The following is a 27274-nucleotide window of genomic DNA, read 5'->3' as shown; positions in this document are numbered from 1 at the left end:
AGTAAATGATAAGAGCCCTTTTTACACCTTCCTATTTCTTCTCTGTCAGTACGACTGTTTCGCCTGGTGGTATTTTCTCCTAGGCTGACAGTTTAAGAAACAAACCTTTCATTCTGGAAGGCCTAGTTCAGACTTAAATGTTATATAGAATACAATAAGCAGTAGAAAGGCAGCTATCTGAAGACAGAAAAAAGTAAATATTAGAATCGTCAGAACTTAGTAACCTTTTTGGTATTTAGTAGTCTTTATATGACTAACAGACTAAACACAGACATGACTTATTCTTAACCCTCATTAAAAACATACTTAGGGAGGGAAAGTGTCACCACTATTTCACAAGAAGGGAAAACTGAGGCCAGTATACTTAACAGTGTATGTAACAGTAATATAAGAGGCTGCATGGTTTTGTCTCTTGACATTCAGTCAATTTCTTTTTTTTTTTTAATTTTTTTTTTTTTTTTTAACGTTTTATTTATTTTTGAGACAGAGAGAGAGACAGAGCATGAATGGGGCAGGGGCAGAGAGAGAGGGAGACACAGAATCGGAAGCAGGCTCCAGGCTCCGAGCCATCAGCCCAGAGCCCGACATGGGGCTCGAACTCACGGACCGCGAGATCGTGACCTGAGCTGAAGTCGGACGCTTAACCGACTGAGCCACCCAGGCGCCCCTTCAGTCAATTTCTTAACACTATCTCATCACAAACACATTAATGATCCTCTGAAATTTTCTGGGATGCCAAAAAAAAAAAAAAAAAAAAGGATACTTAATCCTTGACAAGTTACCAATTAAAAGTAAACAAAAGCCATTAACTTTCAATTGTAGGAGTTATACATGCATCTTAAACAGAATTCCATCAGCTAAGAAAAGGACTGCAGACACAGGAGCACTAGAGGGGAGCTCTGTGCAAGCAAGCACTCAGCCCTGCTCACTGCTGTGGTCTCTGCATCCACACGTGCCCACATATGGGGACTTTCAATAAACAGAGCTGAGTGAATACTGTTGTTTTCTTTGACTCTTACTTTCAATGTACACTTCAGAGATTAAAAAAAAATCAGCAGCAAACCATATATTTAAGTCATATTTGAAAAATTTTTCACATGGTGAAGTTCTTTCCTTCTGTTCTTAAATATTCTTTAAGATTCCACATATTTATGTAACCATTTTTATACAGCTGGAAGAAATTCTCTATCTGTAAATGTGGATAATGGAATGGACCTCAAAGCATGGATCAGCAATCACATTTGTTTGTCCAAAGGCAAAAGACAAGTAATGCCACATGCAGTTGTGATCTGGTGACCATATAGCCACTGTGAGGTTATCTTTTTTACAGAAGAGGAACTGAAGGGAGAAGTTCAAGGTCACAGAGTTTTTTTGGTGGCACAGGGAGATCTGATCTTCAGGTGTCTTATATACCACTTCTCCTAAAGAGTCCTGGAGATGGGGTGAAGGGGTGGGGGTAGGGGAAGTAACAGGCACATCCCTGAAGAATTTTCACTGGCATCCCACCTCTGAGCTACAATTCTGTACTGTGAGCACTATGGGTACCAGGAGAAAGGGAAAGTTAGATGTGGGCGAAAAAAAACCATAGCTCCTAATTCTTAGTTTAATTCCAAGCAAAGTTAGTATTCTGAGATCTGAGAGGTTCTTACAGCCAAATTTCAGCCATGTTCAACTCCTCTGCTCCCTCACCCTTGGTGAAACCAACGGATGCTTCCCTGTTTATTTCACTTGCGCTTTTAACCCTGTAGGATTCCCTTTTTCAATGAGCACCATCTTCCAACCTGACACCAGGAGATGGGTGGAGGCAACCCACTGATGCTCACCATCAGACCTTCCCACCCTAGCAGCAGAGGCTTTCAAAGTAACAAGCTGCCTCTGGTTATCACAGGCTGGTCACTGTTTAACCAACTCAGGGAGCCATTTACTGTGCACTCTGCTCCTGAACTGTGAATGTTACTTGCTCCACCCACTTGAGCGGGTGGAGCTGGCTCTTTGGCCCTGTGGGAGCTACAAGAATAGTGCTGTTATGGAGCTCCAGTGCATGGAGAGCAGTCTGGAAAGGAGATTTAAGAAATCTAGCTGTTACACTTTCTTCCCCTCCCAAGGATTATTGTTATCACCACACCTGCATCTTTACACAGAGAGGACTGTCTAGGGAAAACGATTACACAATTTTGAGCTGTCTGTTCAAAGGTTTAACAATTCTTTACAGCTCGTTATTTTATGGTTAATCAAAAGCAGGGCCACCTTAACAGCCACTTGTTTCTTCTTGCTCTGAATGTGGTAAAGAGAAGAGTTGGCCACTAGCTTTTATAGAATGATCTTTCTTATGTTTTATAAGGCTAGGTCTTCTTGCTGAAGATTCTGTTTCATGTACAACAACCCTGAACACAAATTCTGTAAACGTTTCTTCTACCGTTGAACTTATGAGGCAAATCAGAAAAGATTTTGGCTCTTCCCTTAAAATGCCGGGACAGATCAATTGCATATGAATATCTAAGTGACTGCCTATGGCTCTTGGTATTCTATTTGGTTAAGATTAATTTTAGTTTTTATACCAAAATATTATTGAGATTTTGATCTTTTTTTTTTTTTTTTTTGCCAACAGCCTTTTCACTGCATAAATTTTAAATAACTAAAAAACTACTATCCTTAATCACAAAGAAAACAGAAATGGCCATATCTTCATTCACCAGATTAAGGAGAACCTAGCTTGTTAAAACTAAAAGATATTTGAAAACTGATTCAGGAACTGAGTCATACTTCCTGCTTTGAGACCCAACCACAACGTGTGCACACTGGTGTAACAGCATTTTCTTTCTTCCATAAATGGCTCTCCCCAGAGCAAATACAGTTCAACAGGAACCAAACCTGCTACTTTAGCTATAGAAAGAAGCCAGTGAATGAGGCATGGCCATCAAGAATTTCATAATGCATAGACATCTTTTTATTTCCCGTACAGTAGTCAAAAGGAAGAAGAGATACTTAAAGAGGCCAGCTGTAAAGAAGTTTAAACCAAAAAACTAAAAGGGTAGATTTGTGCCTAAATTTCTACAGTATGAAATTAAGATCATAAACCTTTAAGGCCAGAGTTACATACATGCTTCACAATGTCACAGAAACAGAATGGAACCTATCTCAGTCTTGCAGTAGCTATTTTTATGTTGGTCAAAGAAATATTCTTCAGTGCATTTTTTGGAGAACAAAAGTTTTCATTTCATTAGTTAGGGACCATCTTTATTTTCCCCGAGTAATAAACAGCCAAAGCCTTTTCTAAAAAACACCCTTTCTATCATTATGGACAATGGAGTCAAGAGCCCCTGGTTAGGTGGGCAAGCTGTCCAAAGTGGCCAGTGCCGGCAGGGGTGGTCAGTGCCATGGACCTTCTACGAGTGGCAAGCTGCCAGTTAAAGGTGACAAGGAAATAAGAGTCCTGAGGAAAATGATGTGGAACATACCTCATCAGCACCATGTGCCTGAAGTTCCTTGTAGAATTTCAAAGAAATACTGACCATCACTTTTGTTTTGTCTCCATTAGGATTTGAAATATGATAGAGGACTCCATCGAAATCTGTGAAGAAAGCAAATAAAACTGCTTAACTTGGGAATGGGGAATAAGACCTTAAGGCACCTGGCTACCTTGTTACAGGCCACAAGGAGGTCTCCCTTGTAAGTAGGCATATAAGCAAAATATGTGCAGATAAGCAAAAGTTTAAATCCATGCAGAAAGTATAAACACTGAGATAGAACTGTCAAGTACTTATCTCTGTCCCCCTTTCAAAAAAAAAATTTAAAAAAATTAAAAAAAAATGTTTATTTTTGAGACAAGTGCAGAAAAGCGGCAGAGAGAGGAGACAGAATCTAAAGCAGCCTCAGCACTGTCCGTGCAGAGCCTGACGTGGGGCTCGAACCCGCAAACTGTGAGATCATGACTTAAGCTGAAACTGAGAGTCAGACATTTTAACCAACTGAGCCACCCAGATGCCCCACTTTGCTCTTTTTAAGGGGGAAAAAAATTATTTATTTATTTCGGGAGAGAGACAGAAGGGGCAGGGGAGTGGCAGGGACAGAGGGACAGAGAGAGAGAATCCTAAGCAAGCTCCTCCCTGTCAGTGCAGAGCCCGAGACAGGGCTCACGAGGGCTCAAGCTTACGAACTGTGAGATCATGACGTGAGCCAAAATCAAGTTTCAGATGCTTAACTGACTAGGCCACCGAGGTGCCCCTCTTTGCTCTTTACTAAAATTACAAAGCTATTCTTACCTTCATCACAGCTTGGTGCTGAAAGTTATTTCTTAAAAAGCTTTTGTTGTGATGTATGTTAAATATGCATACGAGATAATGTATAATGAACTCCTAGTTCCCACCATGTGGCTTCACCAATGATCAACACGGCCCAATCTTATTGGGATACCCCCCTCGCAATGATTTATTCTGAAGCAAATCTGAGACATCACATCATTTCATTCATAATTATCTCAGAATGTATCTCTAAATGATAAAGAAGAAATTTCAGAAAACACAGCCACAATACTGTTGCCATGCCTATGTTTTTAAAAACAACTACTTAATATCAACTATCCAGTCAAGTCTTCAAATATTTGGTCTCAAAAAAACCCCAAAAAACAAAAAAACAGTTTTAAAATACTGCTGTCTTATTTGAATTAGGATCTACACTGCATTTGGTTATCTCTTAAGTTTCTTCTAATCTCTATATAGGTCTCCCCTCTCTTTGGCTATTTTCCTGCAGTACAGAGAGAACTCACCCTGTGTAGTTCCTGAAACCAGGGGCTGAGTGCCACCACTTTAGGGAGATCTGGCATTGCCAGTTAGTAGGAGGGGACGGGGATGGTACCCGGACTCCTGTCATAGCACTAGAGCTGCAAGAAGTGTTCCAAGACCATCTAGTCAAGTACCCTCATTTTATGGAAGGTGACCGTTTAACTCCTTGAAGTTCACACAGCAAGTGAGTAGTATCAATATCTAATTCTTTACAGGAAATAGAAAGCAATAACCTCTGACTTGCTGAACAGGTCTCTAGCATTTTCCATGTTTCCCCACTACTCTAGTGCTAGGCAAACTGAGATGAAGGCTACTTGAAGATAATTTAGTATTTCCAAATTAAACAAACTACGGTTTGTACCACAAAATTAAACACAACCTTCTAAGGTACCAGCAGGTTAACTTTACACAGTCCAATAAATCCATAAAATAGTCATCTGAAACAATGACCTCAAAAAAGCCTTCACGATCAAGGGATTGTACCCCAAATGTCAAAATTTATTTTAGAAGCTATTTTGTTTTTCTATTTTTATATTAGCTTTACAAGGTTGAAGTAAGGACACTTACCTGCAAATGTTACTTCTACTGCTTCTGGTTTGTTACTGCAAAACAAAAGAAGAGTCCCTTAGTTAAGACAGTTGTTTTGCAGCTTGCCTTCCAGGGGCCTTGCAAAGGCTCCTGAGCTTTACTTCAGATCACAGCATTCAGTACCAATTTTATGCTGACTGCTGATCTGAGTACACAATTCATTTTCTCATGTACCTGAACCTTTGGGCTCACTTAAGGTGGAGGATACAAAAAGGAAGCAGGACAGGTACTGCTTTTGTTTTTCAGCTGCCGTCGAATCTCTGCCGTGGTTGGCGCTTAACTTCAATTTAGAATTCCTTAACACTATGATATACACCTTTGCATATGTGAACTACAAAATGCTATCTTTTGATCAGTGTCTCCCTCCACAGGACTGTAGTGATGGAGACAGAGGTAGTACATTTAGCAGGAAAACTGCTACACAGAATGCAGAATGGTTTTTAATATACTTAAGATGAAAGGATGATCTCAGGCCATAAAACAAAACAGAAAGTCTGTATCAGTTCGAAGACAACTTGTAAGTCTTCCTACACATCTTTTCCTCTCCCTTTATGTCACCAAAGTACTCACCACTCTCCTCCATGAAGTCCTCTCTGACTGGTTCTACCCTAGTTTTGTTTTGTTTTGAAATTACAGCGTGACATTTCCACAGAAAGCGCAGCACACAGTGACACTGTGAAATCACTAGGAACAGTCAGGACTCCGATTTTTCAACTTTAGCTTTTCATCAAGACCATGTTTTTCAGACAAGTTAACATCCACACACCTTTATTTTCTCACCTATTCACCTATAAAATGGGAGAACACAATGACCCTACTGACCTCATAGAACTGCTAAAGACAAAGCAAGAGAACGGACACGAAACAACTTATCCTGGAAGGTAATGACGACAGCCTGATACTTTCTGTGCAGCTGCCAGCTCAGCCTGGTATGTAAACTTCTATTTGATAAATGTTGCTGAGTTCTTACCTAGAAAGCATGACATACATCCTAGCTATAAACAATAATGGCCAATTAACCTCCTGTGAAAAGCTACCTTACGTGATAGCCCCACTTCTCCAAGCCCAATGGTAGGAAACAAAGGAAGACGCCACAGTTTTATCACTAGCTACCTATGACTCAAATGACTCTACTTTGTTTTATGGACCAGCAGACAAGACATACACATTTTCACATTTATCCTTGCCTAATTTGCTCAAGACCTCACAATCAAGAACATATCTTTTATACTATCTCTGCTCCCTCACCTGTAAAGGGAACCAAGACTGAGTTGCCCTCCAGGGTTGCTGGGAAATAATGGAATATAGAGTGTGGTTTATGACTGTTAAAAAGCTGCTACAGATGCTAAACAATACCTTTCCAGGAAACTGGCTTCTATTAAACATATGCTAGTCCCGTTGAGAAATCAACCTATACAGGTCACATATGAAGTTCCACCCTACTCCTTCAAAGCCATCCATATGTGACTTAGGAAAAACACTTCGGGAGTCTCTAAGAATGGAAGCATCAGGTATGTTTATGGGGAAGCAGTGAGTTCAGAATATGATGGAAAAAAAAAAAAAAAGAAATGAAAATTTAAGTTGCTTCTGATCTTTCATTTGAAACTGCACCCCGGGTTGGGGCGCCTGGGTGGCGCAGTCGGTTAAGCGTCCGACTTCAGCCAGGTCACGATCTTGCGGTCTGTGAGTTCGAGCCCCGCGTCAGGCTCTGGGCTGATGGCTCAGAGCCTGGAGCCTGTTTCCGATTCTGTGTCTCCCTCTCTCTCTGCCCCTCCCCCGTTCATGCTCTGTCTCTCTCTGTCCCAAAAATAAAAAACGTTGAAAAAAAAAAAAAGAAACTGCACCCCAGGAGACAAAGGCAATGAATGGCCAACCACCATTCCTCATCGCTAAAAAACAAGGACAAAGGAAGAAGAAGCACAAACATTAATCTATGGCTCATTTAGACGAAATATTAAGAAGCTGCACAATGGGAGGAAGCACCAAAGTGTATTTTCCTGGGGAAGGGTGGCTGTGCCAAAAAGTCAGGGTGGAGGCTTGTAAAAGTCCATATTGGATCACTTAGTAGGTGGTTGGGTCTTTTTTTTTTTTTTTTTTTTTAATCTTTAGGCTTTAACTCAGCCAACGGAGGACTGAATTCCCCCCCACTCTCCTACTTCATCAACAGACCAAGAAAAATTAGGTATAAATAAAAAACATTAAGGTTCTAAGTGATAAACATTTTAATGCTGAAACTCTGAATTTCTCTAGACTGTGAAGTTCCCTAACCACAGGGAGAAGTTGCTTACCAAGAGCTATCCTAAGTGGTTTGCTGCCTGACTTGGGAATATCTGTCAAATAACCACCATTAATATTTTAGTTTACTATTTATGGCTGCACAAAAGGTTGTAGAGGAGACAGGCTGTAGAGGAGAACACTGGGCCAAAGGAGTCTTCCTGAGAAGTTATATGGGAGTTACAACTCTGTGCCCCAACAAGGAGACCATACCAAGTGTGACACAGACCAAACAGGATGGTGTCAATTCCAAGACCAGGTGTTTGTTATTTACTTTTGTGGCTTAAAAACAAGGAGCTAGAGGGGAGTAAGATATGTTTTATCTTACTGGGGGAAAGCATACCATTTAATAGACCAAAAGATAAATGGGTAAGTTGTTTTTTGTTTTACCATCTGCCAAAATTTCAGATGCTGAGGGCGAGTTTAATCACAATAAAAGCAAATCCTTCCGAGTTGACTGTTCAACACAAGTCCTGTCACTTACTGGCTATGTAACCACATTCGATGTTACTCAATGTTGCTGAGCTTCAGGATCCTTTTCTAGAAAATGGAGATTAAAAGGTTGTTGTGAAGACTAATTGAGATGACATGTGTGCAAGTTTCCCAACCAGTGTCTTGTGACTAAGTTACAGACCTGCTGAGATAATAATGATCCTTGCAGCCCTTAGGGCTGTCCAGTGGAAGGATCTCTAGGCTAGGCCATTTACCCAACGTGCCTATGAATATCATGTTCTGTTTGTGACATATCATAAACAAGGTCAGAAGTCACCAGTGAAAGGTGGCTGCACAGTGCTTAATACCTATGTCTACTCCCTCCACAATTCCCATCAGCCCTAGTTTTCTCAACTGTAAATGGGAACTGCTGTCACACAGGCCCATTTTGAAATCAAATGAAATTATGTTAAAGCTTATAGCAAAGTGTCTAATTCATAGATGATAATCAATGAATTAGTGTTTCTTCTAGGTGGAGTCAGAAGAGACCACACTTTGAAGCCATGGTTGGGAGAAGTTGTGGGATTGTGCTAAATCCCAGAATCAGAAATTGGTCAGCAGTACCAGGAGAAACGGAACCCTATTAGAATCAGAGTGCTTAATGTCCAGAATCCTGGAACAAAGCAGCCAGATAAGCCCTCAGGGTTACTGACTAGATAGCACAAGATACTAAAACATATTCAATTCATTAAGATGGGTTTCAAACACTATTCTTTTTTTTTTTTTTTTTTTTAATTTTTTTTTTTTCAACATTTATTTATTTTTGGGACAGAGAGAGACAGAGCATGAACGGGGGAGGGGCAGAGAGAGAGGGAGACACAGAATCGGAAACAGGCTCCAGGCTCTGAGCCATCAGCCCAGAGCCCGATGCGGGGCTCGAACTCACAGACCGCGAGATCGTGACCTGGCTGAAGTCGGACGCTTAACCGACTGCGCCACCCAGGCGCCCCATCAAACACTATTCTTAAAACCCTTAGAAAAAAACTGCTATCCTTTTCCATTAAAAAAAAACAAAACTCATTTATTTTTGAGAGAGAGAAAGAGACAGAATATGAGTGGGGGGTGGGGAGAGAGACAGACTCTGAAGCAGGCTCCAGGTTCTGAGTTGTCAGCACAGAGCCCAATGTGGGGCTCGAACTCACAACTGTGAGATCATGACTTGAGGTGAAATTGGACATTTAACCGACTGAGCCACCCAGGCACTCCTACTCTTATCCTTCTTTTAAGGAAGTTCCTAGAATGTTACTAATTCATCAATTAAGAACTCCTGACAACTTCATTTTCCAATCCTCTTTTCTCATTAAGGATTTTGGAGCCTTTACTCCTGAATGCATCCAATTCCCCATTTGGGCATTTATGTCCCTCTTCTACTTATCCCTTCACTGAGCTGAATGAGACGAATTACTGAATTCTGCTATCTCACTATAAGGTTTCTGATCTCTCTTCTGTAATTCTCCTAGAAGGCTCCCATCATCCCATTTGGGCAAAGCCTAGAGAAATGCGGTCCTTACTCTCTGCTAAGCTGTATCTCAAGATATGGAGAACAAAGATGATCTAAAAGTCGATTCACACAATGTCAGAAAAGTGATAAAATCAGCACCTAAAGAAACTAAGATCCATTCTATCTGGGCTCATCCCTTCCTTCAAGAAAATATTTACTGAGCTAACTCTATATACAGTGAGGATGCTGGGAAAGAATGATGACCAGGGACAGGCTCCGCCCTTAAGGAGTCATCGGTTTGGGGGAGTGTAGCTCTGGGGCTTCACGCCCAAAGCACTGCTGCAGAGGTCGGAAGTCAGGCAGCAGCGTGCAACTGTAACGACCTGTTAACAGACCCATCAGACCATTCCATTTCTTCTGAATGCTTAACCAATGTCCTAATTCCAAATCACTTCAAACCAGTCTGTCTCTCTGAGGACAGATGCAGCACATTTAGGAACGAGAACAGGGTATCAGCAAGATTTAATTTATTCCTTTCTCAAATTTCTCCTCCCACAGTCCTTGCCCACCCCAACTGGCACCGCTTGCTCCCTGAGCGTCACTCCCCCTCACAGAACCACAGAGCCCCGCAACATGCACAGCTGTGGCAAGGAGCCAGCATGCACTTAAAGTCAACAGCAATTCGCATCTGACAGCATTTCCTCAATTCTGGCCTCCAGACTCTGGCTAAGTTGGTAGGCCTAGCTTCTGAGGCTGAAAAGGTTCTTGGTTGTATATACAGCAACAAAAAAATTAAATTAATCTGCCAGATTACTTCTGCTTTAATTGGGCATCTGGGTAAGAATTCCTAAATGAAAAGGCAACGCTGTTGACAAGACCTGTGTATGAGGTTACCTGCAGTGTTGAGCATGGCTCTTTAATGAGCATGTTCTCTTAGTCTGTAGGCTGTCAGGGAGACAATTTACCAATAATTATCATTTTGTGAGGACATATGAATCATTCCAAGAAGCCATTTTCACAGGAGTGTGGTAGGAAAAAAATAAAAAGCAATTTGTTGGAATGAATCTTAGGCTTTGTCAGTACTGCTTCCAAATAAATTAAAAGGTGATTATGACCCAATGTTAAACAGTTCAGATAAAAGAACTGCTTTACCCAAAGGAAGTTGAGACACTTAGTAGGATGTCACATGCAAGAAGATCTAGCAGGATGATCTGAGGCATGATTTGAAGAAAAAAGAAAAAAAAAAATCAACCCGAAGAGGAAAATCGCCGAACTGTATTCTGCAGCATGCACCACAGAATGATTTTAAGACCACCTCATGCTTGCATTTTCAGCAGCTGCAACAGTGCTAGTGCTGTCCAATAGAACTTTCTGCAATAATGGAAATGTTCTGCATCTGTGCTGTCCAAATAAGGCTGCTACTAGCCACATGTGGCAACTGAGCACTACAACTGTGGCTGGAGCGAGGAACTTAATTTTAGTTCTATTTTACTCTAATTCTTATTTAAGCTTAACTAGCCACATGTAGCTTCTGGCTATTGTACTGGGCATCACAGAACTGTGAGATTCATTCTGGAAAAGGCTGTCAGAAGTATAATTTCCCCAACTGGTTTGAGAAGTGTACTCTCTGCTCTCTGTGTACTCTGAGAAGTGTAAAGTAGGGTGAAGCTGACCTCTCCCAGCAAGTTCTCACGCTGGTAAAACCTCTCAAATTTCCAGGGTTTCTCCTCCCAGCTACTCCCCTTCTTTAATGCCTTTCTCCCATCTCCACCCTAACACATCTCACCCTTTGGCTCCTCTGTAACTTTTGCCAATAGGTTTTCTCAGAAAGGCGTCCTTCCTCTGTTCCTGCTTGGGGCACTGGAAGAATCCCATAAATGTTTATGATGATCACACTACTCATTTTTTGCTAGAAGTTCTGGAGTAGTAGCCATGTGCCTTGATAAATACGTTAACTACTTCAATGCTGCCTCACCGTGTATGCCTGGAAACTCACAGTGGGCTTAGATGCCAGCTTCTGCTGGGTGTTACATCTACAATTCCAGGAAAGCCCCACTTCCTAGGCCTGATAGCAGGGTCTCTTTTCAAAGATTTTTCAAAGTGCTTTTCAACAGAATATGTTTTGGGCCTACCTATTTAAAGTCACTTATCAAAGGGAAGACAGGCCATAGTAAAGCCTAAACTTGCTGCCCTGCCCTAATATCCAACACTGCTAGAACATACGCTTTGTTAAGAAATGTCCTAGAAATTCCAACTTACGCTTCCAGACTTGAGTGCCTATTTTAATTCCTCTGAAAGAGTATTTGTAAGAGTTAATTTTCTAAAAGGAAAAGAGCTGACGTTCTGGATAATGGGCCTCAATTTGGAATCACAAATACACAGATATGAATGTACTTCTACACTACAAGGCATGCTTCTACTTGAAAATGAACAGGCATTTATCTTGTCAATCGGCTTATAACCACCCAGATCTCATTCTTTGCTAGTCTGGACTCGAAAACGCATTTAACAGGTTCAGCTGTGAAAATGCAGAAGTTAATTCAACTTCCTCCTCTGTGCTCAAAAAAGTACACAGCAATCACCCAAAATAAAGACTCTGATCTGATTGACTTGAACCCTTAAAATGCAAAGAATCTGGCCTAAAATATAAGCAACTGCAGCCCGTGGCAGAAAACAGTAGCTACTGCTTACTGTATGCGTTACTTCATGGAAAGCCATGCTTTATTTTACAGATAAAATCTGTAACCTTACTAAAAGGGACAGGAGACACAATATGTTCCAGTTAAGCAGTGAGTTAGAAGTCTTTTTTTTAATGCCAAGCCACAAGTTCATTATGACTACTTAGAATTTCCCCTCTACCCATCCTCTCCCGTCTGCAGATCTCCAAGCACTTACTTTCCCATCACTAGTTCCCAGTTCACCAGAAAGTTTACACTTATTTCCTCAACTGTGCAACCAAGATGTGAAGCCCCATCCTCACAATGGAGAAGTGAGGCAAAGGGACTGACTATGTACAGGCCACCAAAAATTCAAAGCTAAAACCAAATGTTCGGCTCACGTTTTAAACATTAGAAAGCAAAGCAGCTTTGGAGGAGGAGGTTGTTTTCTACAGATTCCCGTGTTTCACAGAGAAGACTGCCTTGGAAACATGTGCTAAGCCTACCTTTAAAAAGGCCAGTGGGTAAAAAAGGTGATCTAAGAATCACCTTTATATATAGACTTTGGATTCTTGTTAAGTGTGTACCTGGGCCAGGATTACCACGGAAGAAATCACGGACAAGGGATCTTGTACAAGAGTTTAAAAGATAAATGGGTGGGGAAAGTTGAATTAGAACCTCAGAAGAGAGATAAGGAAGGGGTGTGGATTGGGAGACTATCAGCTTTGCTTGAGAAAGATGTAACAAAATGGCCAAAGTGTCTGTTGGAAGAAGGGAAACCAGAGAAGTCGCATTTGTCGGGCTGCAAGACTGAATCTGCTTCCAGTCTAGCCTCCTGCTCCTTTAGACGAAGAGGTGGGGGGGTGGGGAGCGAGAAGGCTGGTGGTGATCTGGGCCTGAATCTTCTTCCCTCCTCCAGTCCTGGGAATTCCTGGAAACTCCTTTCAATCCAATCCCAAAGGAGCTTTCTTCGGGTTCAGAACAATGACGGGGACTACAGAAGGAAGGGGTCCCCTGCTCGCTCCAGAAGGCAATGGGATACCCCGGCCAGAGTTCCGGGCCCGGCAGTCCTCACGTCCTACAGGTCTCCTGCCCTTTGGCACTCACGCTCCTGTCCGCTCGCCGCTTCCGCATCCCTCCACGGAGCCTCTCCCCACGCATCTCTGCCCCTCACCCCACCGCGCCCAGTCGCCTCCCACGTCTACCCCGCCGGGGCCGTCCCCACACCCGGCCAGGTCTCCCACCTCGTGCCTCCAAGACTGGGGGACTGAGCGATACTAGGGGCTAGCGTGGGTCAACTCTGCCTCCCCCGCCACCCCCCGGCCCCGGGCGCGCGCTCACCCGGCGGCCGCGTTCTCGAACTTGAGCGCGAGCGTCTCCTCGATGATGCGGTTGTTCACCTCCAGCAGGATCATGGCGGCGGCTGCCCCGGGCAGGGGAAGGAGAAACAAGGGACGGTGAGGGTGGGTAAGGGAGAAAAGGACGGAGGGAGCGGCCCTGCTGCCCCCTGAGGAGGGGGGTTGGGTGGGGTAGGAGGTTAGGGGAAAAGGGGAGAGGGACCAGGGTGGGGGGAAGGGGAAGACGCGAACGCTCGCCCGCGCACGCACTGGCTGTGGAGACACCCACCCACCCGACCAACCTGGCCCCCGAAGCCTGAACCCGCCTGCCGAGCCGCCGCCGCCGCCGCCGCTGCCGCCTCACCGACAAGCCCGGTCCCCGCCCAGCCCCCGGCTCTAGCCGGCCACTTCCGCTCTCACACCCACTTCCGCTCGCTGCCCGGACGCGCGGCCCCGCGGCGCCATTTCCGCTTCGACCCCTCGTGCACGCGCACGCAGGGTCGCCGCGGAGGCTGGGGTGGCGTGGCGCATGCGCGACCCCCACCCCGTCCCCCGGTTGCCTCCGCCTTCCCACAGTTCCCCCTTGCTTACAGCCTTTGCGAGTTTGTTTCCAAGCGGGCTGTCATTCCCCAAAGCCTGCTTCACTGTCCAGCGCCTCCCAACCGCTCGTCCCAGAGGTCCAGCTCCACCCTTCCGGTCTTGTCATTTCAAAGATCCCGGCGTCTTCTCCCAGGCGGTTCTTTTGCTCTCAGTTGTGTGTCCCTTACTCATGCCGCACTAATGGCTGTCCAGCGGCACTACCACGAATTCACGAATTCATTTCTCCAACAAATATTTAGTGGGCTTGTGCTCTGTGCTGGGGGCGCAGTGGTGAACGATACGACGTCCTGCCCTCGTGGAGCTTATAGTCTGGTAAAGGAAGCATAATAAATTCTCAATTATAGAACTACAAATTGTTAAACGTGTAATGGAGGAAAGGAATGAGAAGTCACCGTGGTGAATATGTCTCCCCGGGGTCTTGTCATGTCTCCGTTTATGTGCTGGGGAGCTGCCCCTGGGTGCCAAGAACATGATTTCTGTCTTTGAGACCCTTAACCTAACTACCTCTTCCAGAGACCTACCTACCTTCATACTCATCTGTATCCAGAATCTGCACCTTCTGTCTGTGTGTCTTGTTCTGTATTTTCCATCCTCTGGGGGAATCTAACAAACTTGGTTAAATCTCTTCTACCTGCACTGACTTATTTTCTGCTATGTACTCTTGGGGTAAGAGTGGGAAAATCCAAAAAATGAACAAAAACTAGTCCTTGTCATCAAGGCCCACACAGCTCTTCAAAACATTTCTTATAGGCTAACATTTTAGCATTAATGTTTATTGAATTAAAATACTACATATACATAGTGTAAAAATACATACATAAACTAAAAGTTTTGTAATGAAAAAAGCAGTTCCCTGGCCTACTTTTTAAAGGCAATATCTTTAACTCTTACATATTCATCCTGATTCCATCCATATATCGAAACAATTGCTTTTACTATTCTTGATTTGTTAATTTTAAGCATTATCTGTTGACTTCCTGCTATGATAGATGAGAACATGACCTTTCACTTCTGCCCCTGCCCCCCACAAAGTTGTGTAACAATTTTGGGTGAAACGAATAATCAGCATTTAAATTATTATGTATGCAAATATTATTTACCAATGAGCTCCAAAGTACATTACAACCATGCCTTCTAGCTTATACAGCCCTTCATTTTTCTTAGAGTTAACTATTGCCTTTTTTCTCTCTTGTCAATTTCCCATGTTATCTACAGTTGTCTGCCCATCCCCTCTGTAAGTACTCTAAGACTTTGTCAAAGTCTAACAATATTTTCCATATACTCAAATACATAAGTTCCAGTTTTTCTCTGGAGTCTTTGTCCCAGAGCCCTCCTGTCTCTTATTTCAATCTGGATTGACTGCTCTCCAGACTTGCTGTACAGTTGTCATTCTGGGATTTTCCTTCACTGCTGTTCTGGGCTGTTTTGCCCATTTCCTGGATCCCATGTCTTCCTCTTTCTTGGTTTACTTCCTTGTTTTGCTAAAGTACCTTCTTTAGTAACTTCCTAAGGAAGGGAGTTAATTAAGGGCTATGTTGTTGGAATCTTTGCATATTTGAAAATAGCTTTTTTTTTTTTTAAGTGATCTCTATGCCTAAAGTACAGTGCTAACTCAGGACCCCAAGATCAAGAGTCACATGTTCTACCAACTAGCCAACCAGGTGCCCCCGTATTTGAAAATATCTTTGTTCTAACACTTGAATTGTAGTTTGACTGTGTTAAAAAGAAACCCCAAAATGGGACACCTGGGTGGCTCAGTTGGTTAAGCGTCCAACTTTGGCTCAGGTCATGATCTCGCGGTTCACAAGTTCGAGCCCCGCATAGGGCTCTGTGCTGACAGCTCAGAACCTGGAGCCTGCTTCAGATTCTGTGTCTCCCTCTTGCTCTGTCCCTCCCCCACTCACGCTCTGCCTCTCTCTCTCTCATGAAAATAAATGAACATTAAAAAAATTCCGATTCTGTGTCTCCCTCTCTCTCTGCCCCTCCCCCGTTCATGCGCTGTCTCTCTCTGTCCCAAAAATAAATAAACGTTGAAAAAAAAAATTTAAAAAAAAAAAAAAAACAACTAGGGGCGCCTGGGTGGCGCAGTCGGTTAAGCGTCCGACTTCAGCCAGGTCACGATCTCGCGGTCCGTGAGTTCGAGCCCCGCGTCGGGCTCTGGGCTGATGGCTCGGAGCCTGGAGCCTGTTTCCGATTCTGTGTCTCCCTCTCTCTCTGCCCCTCCCCCGTTCATGCTCTGTCTCTCTCTGTCCCAAAAATAAATAAACGTTGAAAAAAAAAAAAACTAAACTAAAAAAGAAAAAAGAAACCCAAACTCATGTTACTTAGGCCAACTCACCAAAGAAGGGCTTAATACCTAACCAAATTACACTTTCAACCTCCCTCAGAAATTTAGTCTTTAGTCAGGAATTTTCTGATCAGCACCAATCAGGTTATCAGTGTCATGGACCTTCTTGATCCCCTAAAGGAAGATGAGGTAATGCACCTACTAAGACCCTTTTGTTCCCAAGTGAAGGTGAGACTTCACCTGAAATAATCCTCTTTTCTCTTCAGGGCTTCCTTGTCCTGCCTTTTGAAACCTGTCCTTTTCTATAGCCCTCAGAGCTCCCCTCTACTTGCTGGGTGGGATGTTGCCTGATTCATGAATTGTTTAATAAAGCCAATTAAATCTTCAAATTTACTCGGTTAAATTTTGTTTTCTTAACAGCTGGTTTATTGATTTCAAATTTGAAAATTTTTCCTCATAATTTTGAGTATTATTTCATGTTATTCGACCTTTCAGGGCTGCTATATAAAAAGTCTGATTCCTGGGGCGCCTAGCTCAGTCAGTTAAGTGTCTGACTTCGGCTCAGGTCATGATTTTGCAGTCTATGGGTTCTGTGGGTTCAAGTCCTGCATCGGGCTCTGTATTGACAGCTCAGAGCCTGGAGCCTGCTTCAGATTCTGTGTCTCCCTCTCTCTCTGCCCCTCCCCTGCTGTGCTCTCTCTCTCTCTCTCTCAAAAATAAAATAAAATAAAATAAAATAAATGTAAAAAAATTTTTTTTTTAAAAATCTGATTCCTACTCGTATTCCTGATCCTTTGTATCTTCCCCATCTCTAGAAGCATTCAAATTTTCTCTTTAAGCTATTGTTTGGAAATTGTATAATGATGTATTTTGCTATGACTCTTAATGTTTCTGTGCTGAGCACTCATTCAAAAGGGAAACTCAGGGGTCCCTGGGTGGCTCAGTCAGTTGAGCGACTGACTTCAGCTCAGGTCATGATCTCACTGTTTGTGAGTTCAAGCCCCGCATCGGGCTCTGTGCTGCCAGCTCAGAGCCTGGAGCCTGCTTTCGATTCTGTGTCTTCCTCTCTCTGACCCTCCCCCACTCATGCTCTGTCTCTCTCTGCCTCAGAAATAAATAAACATTAAAAAAATTTTTTTAAAACAAAAGGGAAACTCATGTACTTCAGTTTGGGAGGAAACTTTCTTTAATTATTTCCTTGATCACTTCTTCTCTATTTTCTTTGTTCTCTTTCTGGAATGCCTGTTACTTAGAAATTTGATTTCTGGACTGATCCTTTAATTTTCTTTTCTATTTCCTATTTCTTTGGGTTTTGTTTGTTTGTTTGATTGACTTTTATTTTTAATAGTAGTAAAATACGCATAACATGAAATTTGACATCTTAGCCATTAAAATTTTTTCTTTAATCTTTATTTTTGAGAGAGAGAGAGAGCAGGGGAGGGGCAGAGAGAGAGGGAGACACAGAATCTGAAGCAGGCTCCAGGCTCTGAGCTGTCAACACAGAGCCCTATGCAGGACTCAAACCCACAGAACCCACAGACTGTGAGATCATGACCTGAGCTGAAATTGGACACTTAACCAACAGAGCTACCCAGGTGCCCCAACATCTTAGCCATTTTTAAGTGTAAAGTTCAGTAGCGTTAAAAATATTCACATTGTTGTACAATTACTTGTTTTGTCTTGCAAAACTGAAAACTCTCTACCCATTGTTTGTTTTTGTTGTCCTACTTTTCTGGGATATTTCCTAGTCATTATCTTCAACCGTTTTAAGTTTCAGTTTTCCTATCTTTATTTCCCAAGACCTTTTTAATGAATGACCTCACCCCATATTATTCTCTCTTTGTTTTATGGACAGGAATACAGGAATATCTTCTATCTCTCTGGATGCTACAGCGTGTTTGTTTTTATTTTTTCTTCTGCTCTCTGCTATGATCTGTTTCTTTGGGTCCTTTTTAATGCTAATTTATTTAGGTCTTTTTCTTTTATGTTAATGGCCATCCTCTAAAGTCTGGCCACTTTAGCAGTGTGTTGACTAAAAAAACTGAGTGGAGACTTGAGTATATGGGCAGGATGAGTTCCTTAATGCCTTGCTACTCAAGAGGGACCAGTGGCATTGGCTTCATCTGAGAACTTTTTGGACATGCACAATTTCAGTCTCCATTAGAAACTACAGATTTAGAATATGCATTTTAACAAAATTACCAGGGGATTTAAATGTACATTATGTTGTGAGAAGCACTGGAATAATGGGCTTCGCCATAAGGTGCAACAATGATGTGCTAGATTTCATTGGGGGCCCATAAATGTCAATAGTGGGAGGTCTTTTCTCTGGAGGAGAATCTTCAAGTTGTGTTGGGAGCTTATAAATTTGGCATTCCCAGACTATATGGGGGGTAGGGAAGAGTGCTTTGAATTCCAGCTGACTTCCACTTAATCCCATTATTAGCCCCGTGTCTCCCCACTGCCTTCCACTGGGCTAGAGTCTATAGAAAATAAATCTTTAGTGGTGGAGGGGGTGGAAGGAGGGTGGGTGGGGTGGGAAAGGGTATAATCCCTTGACTACTAGTGGTCTTAGAATTCCAAAACTTTTGATACAGATTTTCTTCCCATTTTCTTTATCTTGCTTTTGGTTTATTTAAATTTATGACTAATAGAAGATATATCTTTGTACTACCACCCACTTTTCTTGAATCTTAACATATTATAATTAAACTTACTGCAGAGCTTCATGAAAAGAAATACAGTTGAAAATTCCTGAGAATCCCACCCAATTCCATTCCTTTTGCTCCTTCCTCCTCCACTCCATAAAGGCACACCCTGCATGTGGTGTTTATCCTTGTCATGCATGTTTTTACACTTTCACTGCATAAATATGTATCCATAAACAATGTATAGCACTTTTGCATATTTTAAGCTTTTAATAGTTTTATACTGTACATCTCCTTTGAAACTTGTTTCTTTTAGTCAACAATATATTTTTGAGATTTACCTATGTTGTTACATGTAGGTGTTTTAACTGTGATATAGCTTTCCAATGTACAATTATACATTATGATATTAAAGGTATTCATCCATTATCCTATTGAAGGACACTAACGTTTTTTTCCAGTATTTCTGCTATTACAAGCAATGCTGCTTTGAACATTTTTGTACCTATTTCCTACGTATAGATGTGACGATTTCTTTAGAGTATGTTCCTTGGAATGTAACTGCTAATATGTAGGCTACAGATATCTTAAACTTTGCCAGATGTTGCCAAATTGCTACTAAGTAGTTGTACTGATTTGCACTTCTACTGGCAATGTATGAGGGTTCTCATTGCTCCCTGTCCTCACTAGCACTTGGTATTGTCAGCCTTTGAAGTGGATGGATATGAAAAAGCATCTGATTGTTTTAAAAATAAGAATTAGTTAGGCAGAAAGAGAGGGATGTATGAAGGCCTAAAAGCAAGAGAATGTGCTTTCTTGCAGAAAGTGAAAATAGACCAATAATTGTGGGGTCTGGAGGGGGCATGTGCCAAGTAATTAACAGCTGGAGGCACAATAATAGCTAACATATATCGCAGTTGAGGATTTATTCTGTGGTAGGCTGTTTGAAGAGCTTTACATGTATTATCTCATTAAATCCCTGGGACAACTCTAAGAAGTAGGTACTCCTATTACCTCATTTTTTAGATAAGGAAACAGATGCTGAGAGGCTGAAGAATGGTATCCAAAGTCATATATGTGGCTGGTCACTGTGCTGAGATATAGACCCCAAATGTCATGCTCTTGACTACTATGTAATATTGGTATCCATTGCTGAACTGGATAGTTCTGTATCTTAGTTCAAGTGTGATAAAATCAAAGTATAAAAAAACTAGACCTAACACTCCATTAAAAATGATGATAACAGATTCTTGACTGAACCTTCATCCTGCTGAACACTGATGGCCAAAGTAGGGAAATTGACTGTTCTAAAACAGCCAGAAATATGTTGCTTTTGGTCTTAAAGTTAGAGACTGGAGCTCATCCTGGGATTGGGGACCTGTCTGGCTATCTTGGGATCTACTCTTCAACCTTCTTTACTCTCACATCAGCTGGACCCCCTTGCACTCAGACTTTGGTGGCTAATAGGGAAGCCCAGAAGGAGGAGAAAGGAGAGAGGGAGAGAAAGAGACAGGTGGAGGGGGGAGAGACAGAGGGAGAGAGAGAAATCAGGGTATTTAATCCTCTGCTTTCTCCTCCTTGTGAGGTTTCCTCAGGCTGGCTGTGTCCTTCAACCAAATGTCATTCCTCCTCTCAAGGTGACCACCTTAGCACAACTCTTCCCTTCCTTCAGTGCCTGGTAACCACCTCTTTTCCTCAACCCTTAGGGCCTAGAGGTGGTACCAGCTTGGTTGCTGTTAGTCCTTGGTTACTGCACTCTCTCTTGTGGTTCCCATACATCCACACTTTGTAAATAGTCCTTTGTTAATACACCCTCTTTGAATTATCCTGTCTTAAGTTTCCCATCTGTTTCTTGTGGGATCAAGACTAATATGGGGTGGAAAGTGATACTTCCATGATATCACTGTGAAGTGAAGTTATCCAGTGAAGTGAGGAAGCTCCAGGAATTGGTCCCTTTACTGAAACAACTACTGAGCTGGCAAGAGCTCTCAGAATCAACTATTTGGAACTTTGGAGCCTAGTTGAACACTTGCAGTATCTAAGGGAGTGATTGATGAAGGAAGATGCTTTTGTTGAGTATGCTTACCACCCCCCACACCCACAGCAGGTAGTCAGATGGATCATTCCACATTCATGGTGTGGCTACTTGATTCAACTGTGGGCAACAGCGACTTGTCCTCCAAAAAAAAAATCAGAGTTCTGTGTTTTGATCTGCTTGGCAGTTTGCTAATAGGTATGACTGAGGCTGCTCATCATTTCAACTCCCATAGGCCTTGCAGAAGTGTCTTCCCCAGTTGTGTCAATTGAGAAGTTTTAAAGAAACAGGACACCCCTTTCCTTTATTTTCCTTTCCATTCCTTTCTTTTCTGGATCCAGGCATTTGAGAAAATCTCTGTCAGGTCACTGGCTGACTACAGAGATAAAAAATGAGGCTTCAATGACTACACAAAATAAATATTGTAATTTTTATAAAAATAGTTTGGGAAAGGCACTAAATAAACAGATGACTGCAACCTTCCTGAAGCAATAACAACAATTCTTGTGTAGGGGAGGATCTGATTTCCATAGTTACCACTTAAACATTCAAAATTCCCAATTCTCATATAAAATTACAAAGTATACAAAGAAACCAGAAAGTATGGCCTATTCATAGTAAAGAAGAGGAGAAATTGATAGAAACCGTCCCTGAGGAAACTTAGACATTAGACTTCCTAGAAAAATACTTAAACTGTCTTAAATATACTCAAAGAGCTGAAGGAAACCATGCACAAATAACTAAATGAAATCAGGAGAATGATGTATGAATAAGAATATAATATCAATAAAGAGATAAACAATTATAAACAGGAACCAAATAGAAATTCTGGACCTGAAAAACATAAGAGTAGTTTATCAGAAGACCTGAGTAGGTTGAAGAAACAATCAGTAAACTTGAAGATAGGGCACATTAAAATTACCTACTATGAGGAACAGAAAGCAAAGAGAATGAAGAATAATGAACAGGGACTAAGGGAGATATAGGACACCATCAAGAATATCAGCATATACATTATGGGAATCCCAGAAGGAAAAGAGATAAAGGGGGAAAATATTTGAAGAAATAATGGTGACAAACTTTATAAATTTGTTGGAAGTCATGAATATACACCATCCAGTAAGCTCTGAGAACTCAAAGCAGGATAAACTCAGAGATCCATACTGAAATACATTATAAACAAATGGTTGAAAGCTAAAAACATAGAAAATCCTGAAAGTAGCAAAAGAGAAGTGGCTTGTCATTTACAAGAGATTGTCAATTAGACTTAATGCTGTTTTCTCATCTGAAAACATAGAGGTCAGAAGGCAGTGGAATGATGTCTTTAATTTTTTTTTCAACATTTATTTTTGGGACAGAGAGAGACAGAGCATGAACGGGGGAGGGGCAGAGAGAGAGGGAGACACAGAATCGGAAACAGGCTCCAGGCTCTGAGCCATCAGCTCAGAGCCTGACGCAGGGCTCGAACCCACGGACCGCGAGATCGCGACCTGGCTGAAGTCGGACGCTTAACCGACTGCGCCACCCAGGCGCCCCTGGAATGATGTCTTTAAAGTGTTGAAAGAAAAAAAACTACCAATCAAGAATTCCATATCCAGCAAAACTATCCTTAAAAAAAAGTGAAGGGGAAATTAAGACAATCCCAGATAAACAAAAACAAATGGAATTCATTATTTATAGACCTGCACACGGGGAATGCTAACAAGAGTCTTTTCAGGCTGAAACAAAAATATCCTAGATAAGATTATTGGTAAAGGTAACAACATAGATAAACATAAAAGCTACAGTTACTGTATTTTTTAATGTAACTTTTTATTTTTATTTAATATTTTTATTTAATGTAACTTTTTTTACTTCCTATATGATGTAAAAGCCAAATGCATAAAATAATAATTATACATCTATGTTAACAGGCACACAATAAAGATGTCACCTGTGACAATGACAAAATAAAGAGGGGATAGAGCTGGACAGAAGTAGAGTAAATGTATGCTGTTGAAGTAAGTTGATATTAACTTAAACTAGATTTTTAAAATTTAGGGTGTCATTTGTAATCTCCATGGTAACCACCAAGATAATAACTGAAAAAATGTATGGAAAAGGAAATGAAGAAGGAATCAAAATTGTATACTAGAAAAATCAGTCAAACATAAAATTAGGAGGTATTGGAGGAAATAAAGACCAAAAAAGATATAAGACATAGAGGAAACTAACAGCACATAGTAGAAGTAAGTCCATTATCAGCAATCATTAACATTTTTTTATTTTTAAAGTTTATTTATTTATATATTAAAAATTTTTTAATCTTTATTTTTGAGAGAGAGAGAAAGAGAGAGACAGACAGAGAGACAGAGCGTGAGCAGGGGAGGGGCTGAGAGAGAGGGAGACAAAGAATCTGAAGCAGGCTCCAGGCTCTGAGCTGTCAGCACAGAACCCCGTGTGGGGCTTGAACCCACAAGCTGTGGAACCATGACCTGAGCTGAAGTTGGACGCTTAACTGACAAAGCCACTCAGGTGCCCCTAAAGTTTATTTATTTATATTGAGAGAGAGAGCATGCATGAGGTAGGGGCAGAGAGAGAGGGAGAGAGAATCCCAAGCAGGATCTGCGCTGACATAGCATAGAGCCCAATGTGAGGCTCAAACCCATGAACCGTAAGATCGTGACCTGAGCCAAAATCAAGAGTCAGGCACGTAACTGACTGAGTCACCCAGGCGCACCCCCCACCCCAACTTCCCGCAGTAATCATTTTTAAAAAAATGCTTATTTCTGAGAGACACAGAGACAGAGAGAGCGGGGAGGGGCAGAAAGAGAGGGAGAGAGAGGATCCAAAGTGGGCTCTGTGATACAGCAGAGAGCCTCATGTGGAGCTCGAACTCCCAAAGGCCAGATCATGACCTGAGCTGAAGTCAGATGCTTAACTGACTGAGCCACCCAGGTGCCCTTCAGTAATCATTTTAAATGTAAATTGGATAAACTCACTTATTTATTTTTATTTTTATTTATTTTTATTTCAAAAGACCCATTTTAGATACAAAGACACAAGCTAAGAGTGAAGGGATGGAAAAAGATATTCCATGTGAATACTAACCAAAAGAGAGCTGGGTGGTTATACTACTATCAGAAAAGTAGATTTTGTCAGGGGGGAAGAAAAGTAGATTTTTTTTTTTTTTAATTTTTTTTTCAACGTTTATTTATTTTTGGGACACAGAGAGACAGAGCATGAACGGGGGAGGGGCAGAGAGAGAGGGAGACACAGAATCGGAAACAGGCTCCAGGCTCTGAGCCATCAGCCCAGATCCCGACGCGGGGCTCGAACTCACGGACCGCGAGATCGTGACCTGGCTGAAGTCGGACGCTTAACCGACTGCGCCACCCAGGCGCCCCGAAAAGTAGATTTTAAGTTAAAAGTTGTTACAAGACAAAAAGAAGGACATTATATATAGATAGAAGGGTCAATTCATAAAGAAGATGTAATAATTATAAACACTAAAAACAGACCCCCCCAAAGATCTGAAACGAATATTGACAGAATTGAAGAGAGAAATAGTTCTACAATAACAGATAGAGTTGGATTTTAGTATACCACTTTCAATAATGGGTTGAACATCTGGACAGAAGATCAATAGGGAAATAGAGGACTTGAAGAACACTATAAACCAACTAAATTTGACAAATATATACAGAACGCTCCACTCTACAACAGCAAATATACCTTCTTCTCAACTGTACATGGCACATTCTCCAGGATAGACCATGTGTCGGGTCATAGAAACATCTTAATAAATTAAAAAAGATCGATATTATACAAAATATTTTCTCCAACCACTAGAGAATGGATCTAGAAGTCGGTAGCCGATGGAAAACTCGAAAAAATCACAAATGCACAGCAATTAAACAACACACTCTTTAACAACCGACACATCAAAGAAGAAATCACTGGAGAAATTAGAACATACTTTGAGATGCATAAAAACAAAAGCACAGTATACCAAAATGGATAGGATGCGGTAAAAGCAGTGCTCAGCAGGAAATTGATAATTGCAAATGTCTACATTAAGAAGGAAGATCTCGAAACAACACCTGAACTTTACACCGTAAGGGACTGGAACAAGAAGAGCACACTGAATATGAAACTGGCAAAAGGAAGGAGATGATAAAGGTTAGAGCATAGATAAATAGAGAATAGAAAGACACTAAAGAAAAACAATGGCACCAAAAGAAAAGTTTTCTTTGAAGAGATAATAAAATGGATAAACATTTTAGCTTAACTGAGAAAAAAAAGAGACAAGATGCAAATTACTAAAGCTAGATATGAAAATGGGGATCTTACAGAAATTAAAAGTATTTTTAAAAAACTTTTTTAAACATTTATTTTTGAGAGACAGAGACAGAGCATGAGCAGGGGAGGAACAGAGAGAGAGGAAGACACAGAATCCAAAGCAGGCCCCAGGCTCTGAGCTGTCAGCACAGAGCCGGATGCAGGGCTCGAACTCATGAACTGTGAGATCATGACCTAAGCCGAAATAGAGTTGGACGCTTAACTGACTGAGCCACCCAGGCGCCCCAGAAATTAAAAGTATTTTTAGGATTATTATGGATAATTGTATGCCAACAAGTTAGACAATGCAGATGAAATGAACAAATATTTAGAGACACACAAGTTACCCAAGAACCAGTAGAAAATATTGATAGACCTATAACAAGATGTTGAAGTAGTAATAAAAAAAACCTCACCAGAAAGAAGTCATTAATTAATTAAGGTGTAATTAACAAACAGTATTATTACTAATTTCAAGAGTACTATATAATGATTCAACAATCACTCAGTGCTCACCCCAGTAAGTGTAATCACCATCTGTCACCAAACAATGTTATTACCATCTTAGTGACTATATTCCCTATGCCATATGTTTCATCTCTCTCACTTATTTATTTTGTAACTGGAAGTTTGTACTTCTTAATGTCCTTTATCTATTTCAGCCACCCCCAGCCCAGCTCCCCTCTGAAAGACAAGAAAAATTTGCTAATTTTTTAAATGTTTATTTATTTATTTTTGAGAGAGAGAGAGAGAGAGAGAGAGCGCAAGAGGGAGCACATATGCACATGCAAGCAGGGGGAGGGGCAGAGAGAGAGAGGGAGACTGAATCTGAAGCAGGCTTTGCACTGTCGTTGCAGAGCCCAACGTGGGGTTCGAACTCACAAATGAACTGTGAGAGCCTGAGCCGGAAGTCGGATGTTTAGCCAACTGAGCCCCCCAGGCGCCCCTAACAGAAAACATTTAAAGAAGAATTGATACCAATTCTACTCGAACTCTTCCAAGAAACAGAAGAGGAAGGAAAACTTCCTAGCAGATTCTATGAAGCCAGCATTACCCTGACAGAGATACCACAAGAAAAGCAAACTACAGAGTGATATCTTTTATGAATATAGATACAATGATCCTCAATAAAATACTAGCAAACCAAATCCAACAGCACACTGAAAAGGTTATATACCATGACCAAGTGACATTTATCCCAGAAATATGACAATGGTTCATCATAGGAACCATTGGAACCAATGGATCAATCAATGTAATAACCACATTAACAGAGTGAAGAAAAAGAAAAAAGAACATCTCGTAGATGCAGAAAAGGCATTTGACAAAATTCAGCACCCTTTCATGATAACAATACTCAGAATACTAGGAATAGAAGGGACTTCTAGCATGATAATGGACATTTATGGAAAAACCCACAACCACTAATATCCTTGATGGTGAAAGACTGAAAGCTTTCCTTTTCAGATTGGGAACAAGACAAAGACATCTCTTTCATTATTGCTATTTAACATTGTCTGGAAGCCATAGCCATGCAATTAGGCAATAGAAATAAATAAAAGACATCGAAATTGGAAATTAAGAATTAGACTATTTCTATATGCAGAACATGAGTCCATGTAATGAAAATTGCATACAATCCACACAAAAAAATGTAGGGCTAATAAATGAATTCAGCAAAGTTTTAGGGTATAACATCAATTCACAAAAATCAGTTGTGTTTCTATACACCAGCAATGAACAATCCAAAAAGGAAATGAAGAGGGGCACCTGTCTGGTTCAGTTGGTGGAATGTGCGACTCTTGATCTTGGCG

General features: G+C 41.4%; 1 protein-coding gene across 1 annotated transcript in view; it reads right to left on the bottom strand.

Annotated features, from left to right (window-relative positions):
• ARPC2 (actin related protein 2/3 complex subunit 2) overlaps positions 1 to 14022 on the bottom strand; it is a 29779-nt gene extending 15757 nt beyond the window's left edge. The window contains exons 1-4 of the mRNA XM_043577802.1: positions 13873 to 14022; positions 13575 to 13656; positions 5349 to 5383; positions 3459 to 3571 (exon numbers count right to left, since the gene is read on the bottom strand). Of these exons, the coding sequence (XP_043433737.1) occupies positions 3459 to 3571; positions 5349 to 5383; positions 13575 to 13648 (222 nt within the window). The 5' untranslated portion in view covers positions 13649 to 13656; positions 13873 to 14022. The remainder of the gene's footprint in view (positions 1 to 3458; positions 3572 to 5348; positions 5384 to 13574; positions 13657 to 13872) is intronic.
• Positions 14023 to 27274: the final 13252 nt, after the last annotated feature.

This window comes from Prionailurus bengalensis, chromosome C1, assembly GCF_016509475.1.
Source record: "Prionailurus bengalensis isolate Pbe53 chromosome C1, Fcat_Pben_1.1_paternal_pri, whole genome shotgun sequence".
In the NCBI taxonomy this organism is placed as follows: Eukaryota; Metazoa; Chordata; class Mammalia; order Carnivora; family Felidae; genus Prionailurus; species Prionailurus bengalensis.
This window is presented reverse-complemented; position numbering and strand designations above follow the sequence as displayed.